Source organism: Synchiropus splendidus, chromosome 3 (genome assembly GCF_027744825.2).
Source record: "Synchiropus splendidus isolate RoL2022-P1 chromosome 3, RoL_Sspl_1.0, whole genome shotgun sequence".
Classification (NCBI taxonomy): domain Eukaryota; kingdom Metazoa; phylum Chordata; class Actinopteri; order Syngnathiformes; family Callionymidae; genus Synchiropus; species Synchiropus splendidus.
In genome coordinates, this window is record NC_071336.1 from 28,840,606 (window position 1) to 28,857,288 (window position 16,683).

Sequence of the window (16,683 nt, forward strand, 5' to 3'; positions counted from 1 at the left end):
TGGGGAGCACAAAAAACGCCCTTGTGTTTGCTCGGCCAATAGCAAAAGAGGAAGGGATGTAAGATCACCGCTGATTGGATGATAGCTAGTTGGCTCTATAGAAGGGGATCGGCGATTGGCGCCAGGGCCAGGGCGCTCCTACATGAGCAGCCGCTTACGGGCAGCGTGGACTTTCTCCAGGGTGTTCCTGTCTGCTGGGGCTTACCCTGCCGTGGTCCTCCTCGCTGCCTGCCACTACCTCCCTGCTTGTGACTCATGCGTCTTGAGAGCACCGGCTCTCCCTCTGTTTCAATCAGAGGGAGCCGCGACAGCTCTCGTTTGCTTCGGCGACGCGCTCACCACCACCACCTGGCTCTATTGAGTGGTGACACAAAGTGATCGGTAATGTTTAGTCAAGATAGCGGTTTATTGATCTTTAGATCGGGATAGTGGCAGCACAAAGAGACGCAGTGAGTCAGATCGATAGAACAAACAAAACAGACATTAAAAAGATGATTCCATTGTGTGCGAGCCTCACGTGCTCAGGGGACAATGGTCGTACCATGGCAACGGCCAGGCCTGATGCCAAGAGAAGGAAGGCATCAGGCCCTCCGTTCCTGCCTTCACCAGGACGACCCACATCTTCCTGAGGCAGCAGTGCTAGAACTCTGAGACTCAGGCCTACACACGTTTTGACTCTTGACTGAAGGATGACTACATCACTTGTTACACTGTATGCTACTATTATTTTTTTGTCATTCCAATTTTCAGCATGAGAATGATCTAATCCAATGTAGGGCAGACTAAGATGAAATAAACTGTTTATGTTTCCACATTTATTTCCATCTATTTTTCCTTATTATGGAATCCTGGAATGCTATACTCATGCAGTAAAGAATTCTGAAAAGTGCAACAAAAAAGGCTTTTAGCCTTGATTTAGTTGTCAACAAAAATGTGCTTTAACAGGCTACATTCATATGCATGCATATTTGGAAAGATACCATACCATTTGGAAATCAATATCTACCTTGACATTCTTGGAAAGAAAAAAAAACTGATTTTCTTTTATTTATTTACTATTGTTTGTAGTTGATTTTTCAGTTCTCAAAGAGGATAAATAAATTCATTAAATTTTTCAATATGAGTGCATTGCAACCAACACTACAGAAAAACAGCAGTTTAATGGGATCTCCACATTTGCAAGCATCTCTGATGGAAAATCTTCAGCAACATCTTTAAGGCGGTCGTCCCAGTCGGCTCTTGTTAGATAATGCTAAACAGAGGTGCACTACGACCAAATTCCCATGTTTGATGAGCATTTTCATAAACATATTTGCAAAAAAATGAGCAACTGAAGAGGGCCCAGCAGGCTGATGACTTATTGTGCACATTTTTATTTCATAAAAGTGTTACAGCCCTGGATGTGTTTGGGGTCCCATTTGAGTGACACATCATCCATGTGAACTTTCTCAGATGATGTGCTTTATGTGTCGAGTTTTATCGCTAGATTAACCACGGTACGAAGGGCAGCATCCGTCAGGAGAGCTTGTGAATACTGAGCTGCTGATTCCCCATGAGGCCGCAAACCACAACATGTCTCCCTGGAGGCCCCCAGTGAACCACAGGACCAGGAGTCTCTCTGGGGTCCTTAATTGATTTACCTGTTACTTTCTGTGGACACACTGAGAACAGGAGTCATTATCTATTTCCTCATTGCTTACACAGCAGTTTCATCCCAATAATAACCTTTGAGATTGTGACTTGAACAAGTAGAGTTTGGGGTAAACAAATCATCTTATCTTCTTAACAAGCCAAACTGCCTTCATAAAACTACATCAGTCATGCAAATAAATAAATAAATAATTATAATAATAAATCAAGAAAGGGGAAAACTGATATATGGTACATGGTAAGCAATTGTGATTTTCCATATACAAAGAAAAAACAAAGCTATATAAACTTAGCAAAATATTCTTTTAAGAACAAAATATATCTTCCTCTATTTTACCAAGATATGAAAGCTAATGCCGAACATCATTACCTTACATTCATACACTCATCATATCATAATATAAATGGTTCAATGAGGTCACGAGTCACACAATTAAAACACGCGTGTATGTGGCGCCATCTTTTGGTATTGAATATATCGCAACAAAGTGCTCTTCTGGGTAGCAAAATAGACTTATCCTTCTAATAAAGAAGTACATCCTCTTCCTTTGAAATGTAAATAGTTCAGAAACAAAGATGCCTATAATGTATATTATCCAACGTCCTACAAGTTATCTTCAATGTTCTAACAACCCAAACTTCATTTGGTCACAGAAAAAAATATCTTTTATTAAAAAAAAACACGTTCTTTTTGTCATCTTCCTCTTTGCTGCACGTACCTTCCCCTTACCTTTAGAGCGAGTGGGTGCAGTCTTTTCCTCTTCTCTTCAATATAATTACTTAACCATATATGATCTCCAGCACCCTGAAATACATAAAACAATCATAATAAAAATAACAAATAAGTTGTCAATCAATTCTTAGACGTAATTGAAAGTAGGATCAAGACATGCTTCGGAGACCAAATATCAAAACAATGTACAAGATCACTTGTTTTTCCGTCATATCTAACAATTAAAATAATGCTCACAGTATAATTTATGCATTATATAAAACGCATGAGATGCTCAACATTCATGCGACTGTTCTACCTAGTTTCTATCAGTAGGTGGCAGCCATTTACCGTGTTGAAGTTCGACTCAAATTGTTCCAATTGTCATTTTAAGAATTTAAGTCCTGTAATAATTCTGTTGGTGTTATGGTTTCATTGTTAACAATGTTAGAACGCACAGTCTTCATGTTGTGCAAAGTCGTCTTTATGAGGCCTAACCCTTCTGGTCAGTAACTCATTTGTAAGAAACTTGGATTCGAGGTGCCAGATACAGTAGGTTGAGTCACTTGAATGCAGCCTTTGTCCATTTTTCATTGTCAATAATTTATTATCCATCAATTTATATAATTTATTATTATATAATTTATTATTTATATCATTTATTATCTATTATTTCAGATAGTTTGTGTAAATATGCAATATGGGACAACTTTGTGTTTTATGTTTGTTGTGAGCATCTTTGTTGTTTCTGTTGTCATTTATGTTTTTGCTTGCTGCTGCTGTGACATGTTGAATTTCCCCACTGTGGGGTGAAAAAATCTAATCTAATCTAACCTCCTCTTAGGTGGAGATCATATCTTACTTCATTGTAATTCAGTGTTAGGAATGGAAGAAGGTTATGACTAGCAATAGATGAGTGGCTGGATGGGATCTATTATAGATCAGTTCAGTTCAATATCAAGTAAAGTAGACATCAATACATAAACATATAAGACATTATTTAAATTAGAAATTACAGTCATTCCGAATACGTATCATTAACAGGAAATAAATATTTCAACTCTCATTCATGCATTTCCGTCCCTGGATTCTTCCAACATTAAGCTTATCTGTTCATCTTCTCTACTTAATTCATGAGCTGAACTGCTCTCTTACATTATAATGATCCACTTCACCACCCGAGCAAGCAGAACTCGCCTAGTCGAGTTCTGTATTTCAAAGAGTTTATCCTGAAGGTGTATAGCCAGATATAGTGTGGTGCACTTACTTCCCCCGGAGCGACATGTGAGGGGAGTGATGTGTAAACCAAGCTGGCAGAAGCTCTTGAACGCAGAGCGTGTCACTTTCTCATGACCATCATCTGCAGTGGTGACTGTTCAAGTAGACTGACGTCCCATTTACGTCACACCATGGGAGCCGCTGTTACATAAAAGTCCACATGGAAACCAGCACCATGTTCTTTGTAAAGGCCGACTATATGAAACGTGAAATATAGCTGAAACTCTGGGGAACTTCTCCCTGTTACATATGCACATAACAGCACAAGGGAACTTATTTATTATATAGTCCACATCAATTTCCTCCAAATTACATGTCTGCGATCCCAAATAGTCAGTAGCAACATGTGCATAATTTATGATATGGCAAATTTATCATGTCAGTAAAGGATTATAACATCAATGCCTTTATTTATAGTTAAAATATGCTTTCAGGTCATTTAAGGACAGATGCAGAAAAACAGTGACTATTTCAACAGGCCCTTCTGGAGCAGCCCTCCATCTGTATACATTGAATGTGATTCCAACAGCAATGAAATATTCATGCAGAAGAACAGATGGCTCGCATTCTTCATTCTCGCATCCTGGTACCATATATACTTTTATCTGCGAGGCATGTGAAGGGTGAGCAGTACAGTTCATGTGACAGTGTGACATTTTTTTAGGGACCCATCAGAACATGTTTACTGTAGAGCTGAGCAAGAGCCTTGGAGAGTTCATGCAGCTCCATTTCTGACCTCAGGACGCTGTGTGGTGACATGGTGGCTTGGAAATGGGATTTGAAAGGAATTCAGATCATGAATTAAGTGATCGCTTTCTTTTGTCTGTTGGAGGAATCCAGGGATGGAAACACACCATGAATGAGAGTTGAAATGTTCTGTATAACTTATTTAATGTTCAGCTGTTTTTTCATTTGACACTATGTGCTTACGCAATGATGCCTACTTTGATCGACATTAAAATACTGACATGATGGGAGAGGATGTTGTATTATTGTGTTTATGGTTCAATATATCGTAAGAAATTGCGAAGTAAAAGTCAGAAAAATACATAGATCATGGTGTAATTCTTCATTTCTTCCAGCTGCATCACTCGCTTCTAGACGTTCTCTTTGTAGCTGCTATATATGTGTGTGCCAACTGTGAAGTATACACATCAGTTTATCGGATAACTGTTCTCCAGCAATCGTTCTGTGAGAACAGAAGCATCTTATAATGACACGTCAACGCAGCGAGAGCATTAACACTCGAATTAAACAGAGGAATGTGTTTATGATAGCACTTCAAGGGAGCGTTTACAGCATCAGAATGTGATTGAATGAGTTGTCATTTAGCGCTCACGAATTGCAAGTGTTGTCGTTCTTTGATTTATGCTTCGCTGAACTGACACTGTAAATGAAGCGTTTAACGGTAACACCGCTGAACATAAGCGCTTCGTGAATGGCTTCTATCCATAAATTTCTATCCACGAACGGACGCTAAAACACTAAAATCAAACTATCGTTTAATGTGATAGAGTTTTGCGACATACGTGAATACAACATTGGCTACCATTCATACAGCCCTTACGAGGAAAAAAATTTCCTTCGAGCCGGATTTGAACCAGCGACCTAAGGATTACAGTGTATCCGCTACAGTCCTCCGCTCTACCAACTGAGCTATCGAAGGAGCTGAAGCACATCGCAGACTGTTGGTGTATTATCATTTACATTGGGAGGCAGGACCATACTCGAGATTTGATTAATCCAATTGGACATCCATCGTGTCGCCGATCTTAAAAACACGGCCTCTTTTATGTCAATTCTCAGCACCAGTCGAATCGCACTTATTGGATGGAATCGCGTCCTCATGTATTCATCAGAAAACAATGTTAGAACATGACACTTTTGGGCTCAAGCCACCGACAATTAAGAGAAACAGCATTGTATTTACAACTTTAAAAGTTTGAAGTTCAGCGAGAAGCCGCGACTTTCCAGGCCGAAAACAATGTAGTACAATTGCAATTCCAGAGGGTAGCGCTGTTGCTCCGTATCTTCTCGCTCGCAAAACGAAGGGATGGTTCGCCAGCATCGTTGCGTTATTAGTTATACTGACGTCACAGAGTGTCTTCGGTCAGTTTGATTCTGTGAGACCGAGAGTGCGCGGCTCATTGTCAGCTGCGTCATAATCAGCTGAAAGTACTAACTTGGTGCGTATTTTGATCACATTTTTGAAATTATACGGTATTGTTACTTCAGGTTATATATATATATATATATATATATATATATATATATATATATATATATATATATATATATATATATATATATATATATATATATATATATATATATATATATATATATAGTACCAAGTACTGACTTGGTGCGTAATGTCAAAATTCAGAGTTTGGCCTTTAAATGGACTCAGAGTTTGCTAGCATCTATCCTGCTAGTCATTGCCCCTGCAACCATCAGTTTGTGTTTCTCCCCAATGGCTTTTTGACCAATCACATTCCTCTCCTGTAGCTTACTTTTGGGGACATCGGTGTGTTTTATTGTGTTATTGGGTGTAAACTTGGAAGTATTTTTGTCTTTAATGTAGATTAATTGTGAAAAAATGTGTTGCCACAAATCTGTAAAGATAAGATAAACAAGTTACTATAATTTTTAATTTTTTTCAGTTCAACAAGGTTGATCTGTCCTCTCTTGTGCTAGGAATTAAAATGAGCTGACTGTGCAAATGCAGAAATGTAAGCAACAGGTGAGGATTGTTGAGGGACCTGAGAACCATTTAGCTGATGCTGGTGTTGTATTGTAGGTGTTCACATCACATAAATTTCCATTCCAAAATGTTTACTTTAGCCTAACCTGTGACTGTATGCTTAAAAGAATGGTTTTGATCAAGATGATGTGAGATGAAGGTTGTTTTTCAGTACCACTGGAGGCGCTATTTCACCCTAAGAGTACAGCAGGAGACGACAGGCAGCTGTTGACCAGTTCCCTGCTCAGTTACAAATAAGGGCATGGTAAAATTGGACACCATCGACGTGACAGGGACCTCATCTAAAAACAGAACTGACACCAGCTCCAGAGAAGCCCGCAGCAGTCAGGACACGAGTCAAGGCCTCGACACAACCAAGCATTAGATATCTTTTTTTAAAGTGTTCTTGCCAAATCCTTTTTTTTATGTATCTTATCAGAAGGTTTTTGTCTCAGGATGAATACCATGGAGAACTTGGAGAAACAACTCATTTGTCCGATATGTCTGGAAATGTTTACAAAGCCGGTGGTCATCCTGCCATGCCAGCACAACCTCTGTAGGAAATGTGCCAACGATGTTTTCCAGGTAGGTCAGCCATGATTTATTTGTTGACTCTGGACAAAGTCAATGGTGGACTTGTGTAACCACGGACATGTATTGCATTTTAAACAGAATTTTGCATGCTAAAAAAGGAACATTTAAGTTTTGTAAACAACAATTTGCAACGTCACTTAAGTACATATTTTTTAATAATGCAAAACGTTTTACACACATAATCATAACTATGTTTTAAATGTTTGTCTTTTTTTTTTTTTTACTTTTCTTGCTTTTCTTGGTATTGTTGTATGTTTAGCTATTGACACTGATGAACATGGCTACTAACAGGCCTCAAATCCATACCTCCCGACACGAAGTGGCTCGCTGTCATCCGGCGGACGCTTTCGATGTCCCTCCTGCAGACATGAGGTGGTTCTGGACCGACATGGGGTTTACGGACTGCAGAGGAACCTGCTGGTGGAGAACATTATTGACATGTTCAAGCAAGAATCCAGCAGGTAGGCCCCTTTCAAAACTGACACTCTGTTGTTTGGTTAGAAGACAAATATGAGATTCACTGTATGTGGCTAATGTGCTTCTTCTTGTTTTACAATACACACGCAAATATATCTTAAATTTCCTCTAATTTGTTTTGTTAATAACAGAGAAACTCAAGTCAAAATATTAGGGTTTCTGGCAGGATTTTTTGAAACTGTGGTGGAGAACCCCTCGGCCGCCCACCCATTAGGAAAAAAAACAGAACACAGCGAATCAACAAGCGATCTGACAGTGAAACAAGGGAGGGGCTGGGGTGTCTTGTCCTTTATTAAATTGGCAACAATAAGAGGTAAATCACTCTCCAACCTGCTGCCATCCTCACCCTGTCCGTCTCTTCACATGTCCAGCCGGATGAGTGACTTCAGTTCCAGCAGGCCCAACAGTTTTTTGTTCCACAACTAAAGGACACATAAAAGTCACCTTTTTTATTACACAAACCTACTAAATAACAATAACCCTAACTTTTGAAGCAAAGTAAATAAATAAACAATACAAAATTCAAAGTGGTTGTATAATATAATGTAAAATAATATACACTTTTCTTCCCTTTTCAATGACCAATGAACAGATCAAACCCACAATGTAGACTTCACTCACCACTTGTTAAATACCGGAATGTTGCCATATAACCTGACAGACCGCTCCTCTTTTCGACATCGACCACATGTCCAGGAGTGCTATTAACTGCTGAAATCTCGGACTTCAACAGAACGCAGCTGCCTGTCCAAAACAATAAACTCCATTAGCAATGGTCTCATCATCATTTCTCATCATGTATGAATATATATATATATATATATATATATATATATATATATATATATATATATATATATATATATATATATCATAAATACAATAAAAAATCTGCATGCATTTGTACTTTGTTCGGCTGATCACGATGACATCATAAATGGTCATATCGGGGCAGATAGTCCATCTTCTCCATGATGCGTCATTTGTTTTCCACTTGTTTTGATGTTTCCATTTTGTTTTAATACGCCTGATCATGTGAGATTCCATCTTGAAAAGAGAATTAAGATCATTCTGAAGGCTAGACGGCTCTTACTTAAGCCGTGGCGGTGCGCCACGATCAATTACATGTTGAAACCCTGGATATTATTTGGGGCATTATCATGTTCTTTCATTTGAATCCTGAAGATGAACTTGTAGTAAAGTTTATAGAGAGTCAGTGGTTTTACTTCCCCTGTTAGTAATTCGAGTAGCCAAAGATGTGTTGGTCTTGGTGTTTTACCTAACAGCTCCTGTGTGGCAGTATGATGTATTGAAAATTTCATTCAGCGTCATGGTCCATACGTCCTAGTGTCAATGGCAGCAGATTCATTCCTGAACCCAAAATCAATGCACATTGACGTGAGCCTTTGACATTATCAAACGTCACATCTGTATTCACCGCTGCAAAGAAGGCGCCACTGTTTTCTGTCATCTTCAACAGCACCAAGCCCGCTCCGGAGAGGAAGGAGGAGACGCCCATGTGCGACGTCCACGAGGACGAGAAGATCAACATCTACTGTGTGACACACAATGTCCCCACCTGCTCCATGTGTAAAGTCTTTGGAGCCCACAAAGACTGTGAAGTGGCACCGATCAATAGCATCTACCAGACAAAGAAGGTGATTGCTAAATACCCAAGAGGCCAACAATGCGGACCTGAGTACATTTCCCTTTCGTAATTAGATTAAATGATTTGTGTGTACACTGGTTATCCAAAGTGGACTGATCTGCATCATTAAAAAACAAATGAAAGAATTTTGAACTAAGTATGAACTAAATATAGTATATTTTAGTTTGGTATCTTAAAGTTCCTAAAGTAAATAACCACTGCATCCCTGAATGTACATGACGGTGAGTAAAATATAAACAATATCCTGTATATTGTTTGATGAAAATATGCTTTTTCCCTTGTAGTTGGGATGCTTCGATCAGGATTTTTGCTGCCGATACCGATCATGTGAATTGACAATGAATTTGCAATCAAAATGATGGGACCTTCTGTGGACATAATGTGAAAAAATGAACTTTAAGTCCTTTTTAATTCACATTTTTATATACCTCTTCAAGGTGGCAAAAAAACCTTGCTAAATGTAGCAATTATTCTGTCAAAAGTACGACTGAAAAATCTTTAATGATGTGAGACGTCGCAGGTGATTCTCTACAGTAATAATTATTTCTTATTATTTCCCATGTCACGCTCGGACCGGCGGGTTTTGCTCAGCTTCAACTGCACTAACATCCTGCTGCTGAGGAACCAGCGGTCTCACTTTCATGAGCCCAGAAAACTCTCTGTGCTCCGTAAAGTGCTGGTGCTTTAAATGGCGTGTTTAACTTGAAGGCGCTTCTCTGTGCATGTGCTGCAGGATGGAAACTTTCCATGACAGATTGAAAGAACCTCAACTGCAGACATGCCGCTGCTTAGTGAGCAGCGAGTAGGGAGGAGCGAATGCGTCACAACCAGCGGGGCTTCATCAGCACGCCGGCTGTCACACGTGTTCAGTTGTTGTGATCGACAGGGACAGGTAGTGATCGGCATTCACCGATCACGTTGAAATTGGCCGATCATGATCGGTGACCGATCGATTGGGGCATCTCTACTGTGAAGAAATATAAATAAATATAAAGAAATTGCTTTGCTATTTTTTAAGCTCCAGCAGTCAATGGAGGTGACCCGAAACCAGTGTATGAGAGGGAAAAGTTTGGAGCCAAAGTTAGGAGCCTAGAGGTTCATTTGGTTTGCACGCAATTAGAGGAAAGACAGGGAACTGGTTGAACAAAGTGGAAGTTCCAGACAAAGAAGACGAGGAAGAAAACCAATGTCGGTCAATGGTTAAGTGTTAAGGGAGGACTGAAAAAGAAAGTGAAGGAGGCTGACTTGCTGCAGCTGCCTGACAGGAAGTAGAGATGAGGATTGAATTCACTCATAATTTAGTCCACACAAACCGCTACAGTGGCTCGATTGATATGCAATAAAGCTGCATCACATCGAAATAGAAATCAAATGGGTTGCCGTTGTTCAGGTGTTTAAGCTTGATGACTTACATTTGGGCCGCTGAAAGGCAATCGATGGAAGTGAAATCCAATGAGGCAAGCGTATGTATCTGAGACAGGCTGCTGTGCTCTGACCTCACAGATGGAGCTGAGCGACGGGATCGCTATGATGGTGGGAAACAACGACAGACTGCAGGGGATCATAAGTCAACTGGAGGAAGCCTGTCGCGTCGTAGAGGTCAGTGTCCTGCTGAACCGCGTCATGACATTCACTCACACAGCACGCTGGCCTCCGTGCGCGCACTAATGCACCTGCACTCACCTGCATTGACGTGCAAACCGATGTGTCCTGTCCTTGTTATTGCCGCTCTCTGCTTTTATCTGTCTGTGAATGGACACAGAAGTGAGGAGAATTGATCATCCTGGTGCCTTGGCCCGCTTACGCGCGGCCATTTTTCTTTCCTTCATGCACTTAGAAAGCCACTTTCTTCAGCCCGCTGACATTATAAAAAAAGATTGTTTAAGTGAACAGACGCACTTGGAATTTGACAAATGTCAGAGTTGGATTTCTGAACGGGCGAGAATTGATTGACACTTAAAGAGGAGGGACATGCAGTATTAGCTGGACCTGAGGTTGGAATCGGTTTTGGCTATCAATCTGTATCGATGTAAACATTGCCATGTCTCATACCAGTTATGACTCACTTACTTGAGATCATTCATGAACGTCTGCGCCTGCACTGTCTTGTCTCAACATACACTGGATCCATACTAAGCCCTCCTCCTCCCCCCGCAAGAAAACTGTATCTGTAGTCATTTCGGGGTTTTTTAAATTTGTTTTTGTTTATTTAATTTATGGTTCTTACTGTTATCTCCAGTATGGACCAGTCCATTTGCTAGTCGTGTTGCCCACTGTGGGACAACCTAAGAAAATCTAATCTAAAGAGCAAAGCCTGAATTCTGACTGGTGTGGTGGAGGCCTTTGTCTTCTCTCTGTCCCTGTGGTCAGTTGGTTGACCAGGTGGTTAACATATGAGCATTCACCGGGTCAATGGAGTACTGTAAAATGTGACTTGAAAAATGTGACCAACTAAAAGTAAATGTGTTCACCACATTATCAGATCATTTGGTGAAGACGCTCTGACAGAATTACAGACCATACATGTTTAAGTCCAAGGAGATTGATGTGCTCAGAATTGATCTTAGATCAAGTGGGATGAGATATATTGACTAAAAATAAGGTAACAAACTTGGTAACATTGTGACAGTTTAATAATTAGAAATATGGGAAAAGCACTTTGTGACTCTTAATGGGAATTTATTATACAATATTAATATTATTTATTATTTAAGTATCCAACAAGTTATATCCAAGAAATGGATTCCCTGACAGATGAGTCCAATACATATGCAGAATTCTGGGTCAGCAGCTACACCTGACTTAGCCTTAGCAGTAGTCAAAGTCAAAAAAATATCTGAGGTCTTGACTCCTTTATACACAAAAGTTCTCCACGTGGGCTCCGTCCTCGTCCATTTGGTCCTCAGCCGTTGACGCCAGTCCCGGGCGCTGGCTCCCTCGTAACCATGGCAACGATCACAAGACACGCTCCCCTCCATCGGACCCAGGTGGCTCTTATTGGGACCAGCTCCATCCAGCTCTGGAGAAGATGGTTCCTTTCCAGTCTCCTCTGTCTGACCTTGGACCCGCCAGCAAGTTACAATGTCTCCTCACGCCTCCAGTGTCTTTTGACTCCCGCCATTGTACTCCAATTGTAACTTCTCTCTTTCTCACACACACTCATTCAGCGTTCCTCTGTCTGTGAATCACTTCTTTATTAGTAACACGAGCAATTCCAACAATATTAATATTGCATAATAAATGCACAATTCCCATTACGCTCCAAACCCAAACATTGCTCTGATGAAAGTCACCATCATGTCTCTACAGGAGAACGGCAGGAGACAGAAAACGCTAGTGTGTGAAAAGTTCGACCAGCTGTACGCCATCCTGGAAGAAAAGAAGCGACAGATGAGTCAGAAGGTGACGTTGGAGCAGGAAGAGAAGGTGGATTACATTCGTGGTCTAACCAGGAAGTATGGAGACCATTTAGAGGAGAGTTGTAAGATGGTGGAGATGGGCATCCAGGCCATGGAGGAGCAGGAGCAGGCTGTGTTCCTGCAGGTCAGAGATGATCTCCTCAGGCATGTGTCAGTCGCTCTCAGTCTGGCTTTATCGTATCTTTTCTTCCTTTTTCCAGAACGCGAAACCTCTGCTCAAAAAGTGAGTATTCAGACCATCTGGTGATGGGTTTAGCATTACGGTGATTCATTTCAACAGAATGAAGCGAAGGCGGTTTTTCTAAGAATTAGTGCTGCAACTGGCCGTTATCAAGCCCAGTATCAAACCAATACCCGATACAGGTATCGGTATCGGTATGGGTGCATCCCGAATTAATTCCCAACCTTGTATTCAATGTCACAAATAAGTGCTTCACAAAGTGAGTAAACAAGTTGCTTCTTTAATATTTTTGAGCTGTTAAAAGTGCTTACCAAAAAAGCTCAAATGGATTAACATCAAAATCACGAAGAGAGATGTATATCTTTGTTTAGGGTGGTGTGAGCAGTCAGATCAATTCATCAAATAATTTATTTTACAAAAAGAGAGAAACAGACGTAAAAAAATATAGTTCTTTTCTTGTTTATTTTATTAATTTAGGAATTTGTTTCATTAGATCGAGTAACGTGTCCCATGTCCAAGTCTGACTTGTCTTCAAACTGATCAGCTCCAGTGTGCCTCATGTTTGTGCAGTGGCTTGGAGCTGTGAGGTCATGGCATGATTTAGCACTTTTCAAAGCAGAGATATCATTGTGTTGTGAGTTAGTTCCAACCCGATATGCATATTCTCTCTCGGTCAGCATCAAAAGTCAGAAGGATCAGAGTTTCATGCTGCGTAGCCCAAATGACGATTTCAAAGTGACGACAACGTAAGTGCATGAAGACAACCGCCTGTGATCAAACGTCTAATAATATAATATTTTAAATCAAGTCCCATCTCTACTTATTTCAGTTAAGAAGGAAAATGTAGTGACAAACATGACATCCACTCACATACATTGTGCTTCATGTTGCAACTAGCATGAAGAATGACAGGAAACATGGGCTTGTGGATGGAGTGTACGGGCTGTAAGAAGGTAAATGGATCAATAACTGGAAGCGTACATGCACAGCAAAGATGCAATTATCGTCTGTATTCTGTCCATGGAGTGATCTGTCACAGTTGGCTAAGGACATGTAGTTTGAATGTTGGGTCATTGGCAGCCGTGCCTCCAGGGAGAGATAAATCTGTAGGTCTCTCTGAGATCACTTTTGGAGAGCATCTGTATAATGTACGTTTGCTTCTCATCTGCTTCATTCGGGTGGTTTTAGACACACAGAGTTTGCTTTTCCTTCCTGCTACAGCTTCAGTCTTTAAACAACCAGCATCTCTGTAATGTCTGTGATCCGTCATGTAGGGATCAATGAAGTAAATCTGTCCATCTATTTCATTCATTCCCAACACTTGGGCATTATTGTTACCATGTACCATGTTTTTTACATTTCACTCCCTCTATTGATTTGAAAGTCAGTGATTTTTTAGTAGCTCTTTAAACAACCAAGTTATTTTCAACTCACATTCTGTTTGTCTTGGCTTTGTCTCCTTTTTGTTTTTTACTTCAACACTTAAAAAATATCTTACATTTGCCTTTGCACTTTATTTGCAAGGTGACTGGGGCAAAAATCGGGCAAATATCTGTCTTTTCATGTATGTTCCTGATCGCCAAAGTCAAGGTGTCCTAGCCAGCTATGTTGTGCTATCATACCAAACGTGTGTTTTGGAACATTACATCCTTTCTCCTGCACCTTCAGGTTATCAGATGCATCAAGTACATCTCATCTAGATAAAGTGGAACGTGGATACGAGAACATGGATCACTTTGCAGTCAGCTTCCTGAAGGAGGGACGAGCCCTCCGAAGTATTGACTTCATCACAGGTGAAAACAAAAAACAACCGCAAAACTCAACTAACTCGCTGCCTTTTAGCTTGACCACTGGGTGTTCTACGTACAGATGATTATGAAGAGGATGAAGATGAGGATGAGGATGGAGTGGTCAATTCAGAGGAAGGAGAGGAGGCCCAGAATACTCCAGGGGGGACCAGTGCAGTCACAGCTGCTTCCATTCAAGCCACAGTCACGCCACAGACCAGCACATCGCAGAGCTCAACTTAAAGTCGCCTCTCTGTGTAGCTGTTGCCTGAACAGGAACCCATGTTCTTTCCACAACGTCAATGACAGGCCAGTGTTTTAATCCAGTTTGGGCCCGGGAGACAGAGAACAGAAAGTTTGTCTGAGGAAAGGTATTGAAAGTGCAATATGATTTTTTTTTTTTTTGGTGAATTAACATTGTCTGTGTTACTGAGTTTTGAAAATGGAAATCATGTCACGTCATTTGTGTTTCAGTTTAAGTGTACTTACATGCATTTTTTTATGCATGCCACCTTTGTCGACTCCATTAAACAACATCATTACACAGGAAACCTGGAGGAGTTGGCTTCCTGTCATGTTTTTTTTAATGAATATCATAGCCTCCTGAACAGGGAGACGTCGGGGAGAAATGCCAGACTGGCATTTAGCTTACAGAATGTTGTAGGCGTTATTGTGCAATATTTACCTCAATGGAATGAGAAAAAAAACAACAACAGCATTTCGATGTATGCTGCGGTCCAGTATGACACCTTCCGGTTCCCACGCTAAGCTCTTTGGTGCTGAGCTGCAGTGGAGCAGGAGATTTGCAGGTAATTGTGCAGTAATGCGGCGCTGAGCCTCTCAGTTGGGGCTAAAAGGTGGAGCTAAGCCATCAGGTAAAGCTCTCAGTGTACCATCACAGTTCCTGTTTACAGAGCATGGATGCTAGAACTGAAGGATGTTCTCATATCAGTTTAACACTAATGTATACTAGCGCAGCGGTTGCCAAATTTTTCACGGCGTGTCCCCGAAATATAGCAGTCAGTGTGACTGACCCTCCACCTCAGCGAGGTGGCAGACTACCACACAGATGTTCAACTTAGGTATTCACATTTTTTGTTTTTTCACCTCTGAAGTGGTATGTTTGTATTTCTGGTGACACAGACAGATTCAGATACTTTATATGGCGCTCCAGTCTGCTCTCAAATTCTGAAAGTTCAAAATGTAAGCGCATATACAAGTGAGTTTCTCCCCAGGCTGCGTGGCCTCTCCCTTGTGGGCTTGAGGTCGAACCACTGTTCCTTCACATCCATAGAGGCCCATGGTGGCGACTCTTGCGTCCTGTCAGGATGACTCCTGGATGCTTCTCTTGGGGAGCATCTAACGCTGGAACTGGAGCGGTGATCTCTTTCAGTTGACCTTTGAGTCCTTTGGCAGAGGAGTAGGAGGTTTTTACTTTACTTCATCTGCTGCCCTGGCAACCAGAAAATGTGTGGATAAATGGATGTTCAATCATATCTTGTTGCCAGATTCTGAAGCCGAATTCTTGGCCATGAAGTTTTGACCATAGGGAAAATGTGTCTCTACTAACAGAGACACAAATGAGGGTGTCATGAGTTTGTGTCCTGGAAAATACTTTCATATTTTTCTGATGGTATGAGGGCTAATTGGAAACAACTGAAAACTTGCTCCTATTTCATGCACACCATCCTCAAATCCTCGTGAGAGCCTGCTTCACTATTTGACAGAATGAGGCGTGCCATTCATCCCAACATTAATTTAGCTCATTTTATTCACTCACTGAATTTCCTTCAGTCTTGTCAGCTTCCGTTTGAAAGGATCCTCACATCTCCAGTTGCCTTCAAGACTTCTTTGTCCTCTCTTATTACTGTCCTTGATCTTTAATGGTCTCTGGCTCTTCAGAAAACAGCGCAAGTTAAGTGGGCCAAACAGCAGGAGGATGACTCACACCCACTGATTTTGTTTTGTCTACTCTGACACTGCGGGTCAAGAATCAGCACTCACACACACACACACACACACACACACACACACACACACACACACACACACACACACACACTCCTTCGTATGCTCTCAATATTTCTCTCCAATTAGCTGTGATCTGGCCTCTGTTCACAACTGCTCCAGGACTTTTGTAGGAGCCATTCTCCTTACCTTGGATTTTTATTCA

The 16,683-nt window shown here is 40.9% G+C and overlaps 1 protein-coding gene and 1 non-coding gene across 3 annotated transcripts; one reads left to right on the forward strand and one right to left on the reverse strand.

The window, feature by feature from the left end:
- Positions 1–5,220: 5,220 nt before the first annotated feature.
- trnay-gua (transfer RNA tyrosine (anticodon GUA)) lies at positions 5,221–5,306 on the reverse strand. The gene is given in 2 exon segments: positions 5,221–5,256; positions 5,270–5,306. It is a non-coding gene; the product is annotated as a tRNA-Tyr (tRNA).
- A 394-nt stretch (positions 5,307–5,700) lies between these two features.
- LOC128755822 (tripartite motif-containing protein 55-like) lies at positions 5,701–14,953 on the forward strand. Of its 2 annotated transcripts, XM_053859847.1 has the most exons (9): positions 5,701–5,826; positions 6,839–6,968; positions 7,269–7,438; positions 8,935–9,112; positions 10,627–10,722; positions 12,433–12,666; positions 12,743–12,765; positions 14,392–14,516; positions 14,593–14,953. In XM_053859847.1, exons 2-9 carry the CDS (start codon positions 6,840–6,842, stop codon positions 14,751–14,753), a joined length of 1,116 nt encoding a protein of 371 aa, XP_053715822.1. In that variant the 5' UTR covers positions 5,701–5,826; position 6,839; the 3' UTR covers positions 14,754–14,953. The 2 variants fall into 2 exon arrangements, with proteins under 2 accessions (XP_053715822.1, XP_053715821.1); XM_053859846.1 differs by lacking the exon at positions 5,701–5,826 and having other exon boundaries at positions 6,109–6,968.
- Positions 14,954–16,683: the final 1,730 nt, after the last annotated feature.

Coding starts and splice junctions, on each gene's coding strand:
- LOC128755822 (XM_053859847.1), top strand. CDS start 6,840: ATGAATACCATGGAGAACTTGGAGAAACAACTCATTTGTCCGATATGT. Junction 10,723..12,432: donor AAGCCTGTCGCGTCGTAGAG/GTCAGTGTCCTG, acceptor ATGTCTCTACAG/GAGAACGGCAGGAGACAGAA. Junction 14,517..14,592: donor AAGTATTGACTTCATCACAG/GTGAAAACAAAA, acceptor TTCTACGTACAG/ATGATTATGAAGAGGATGAA.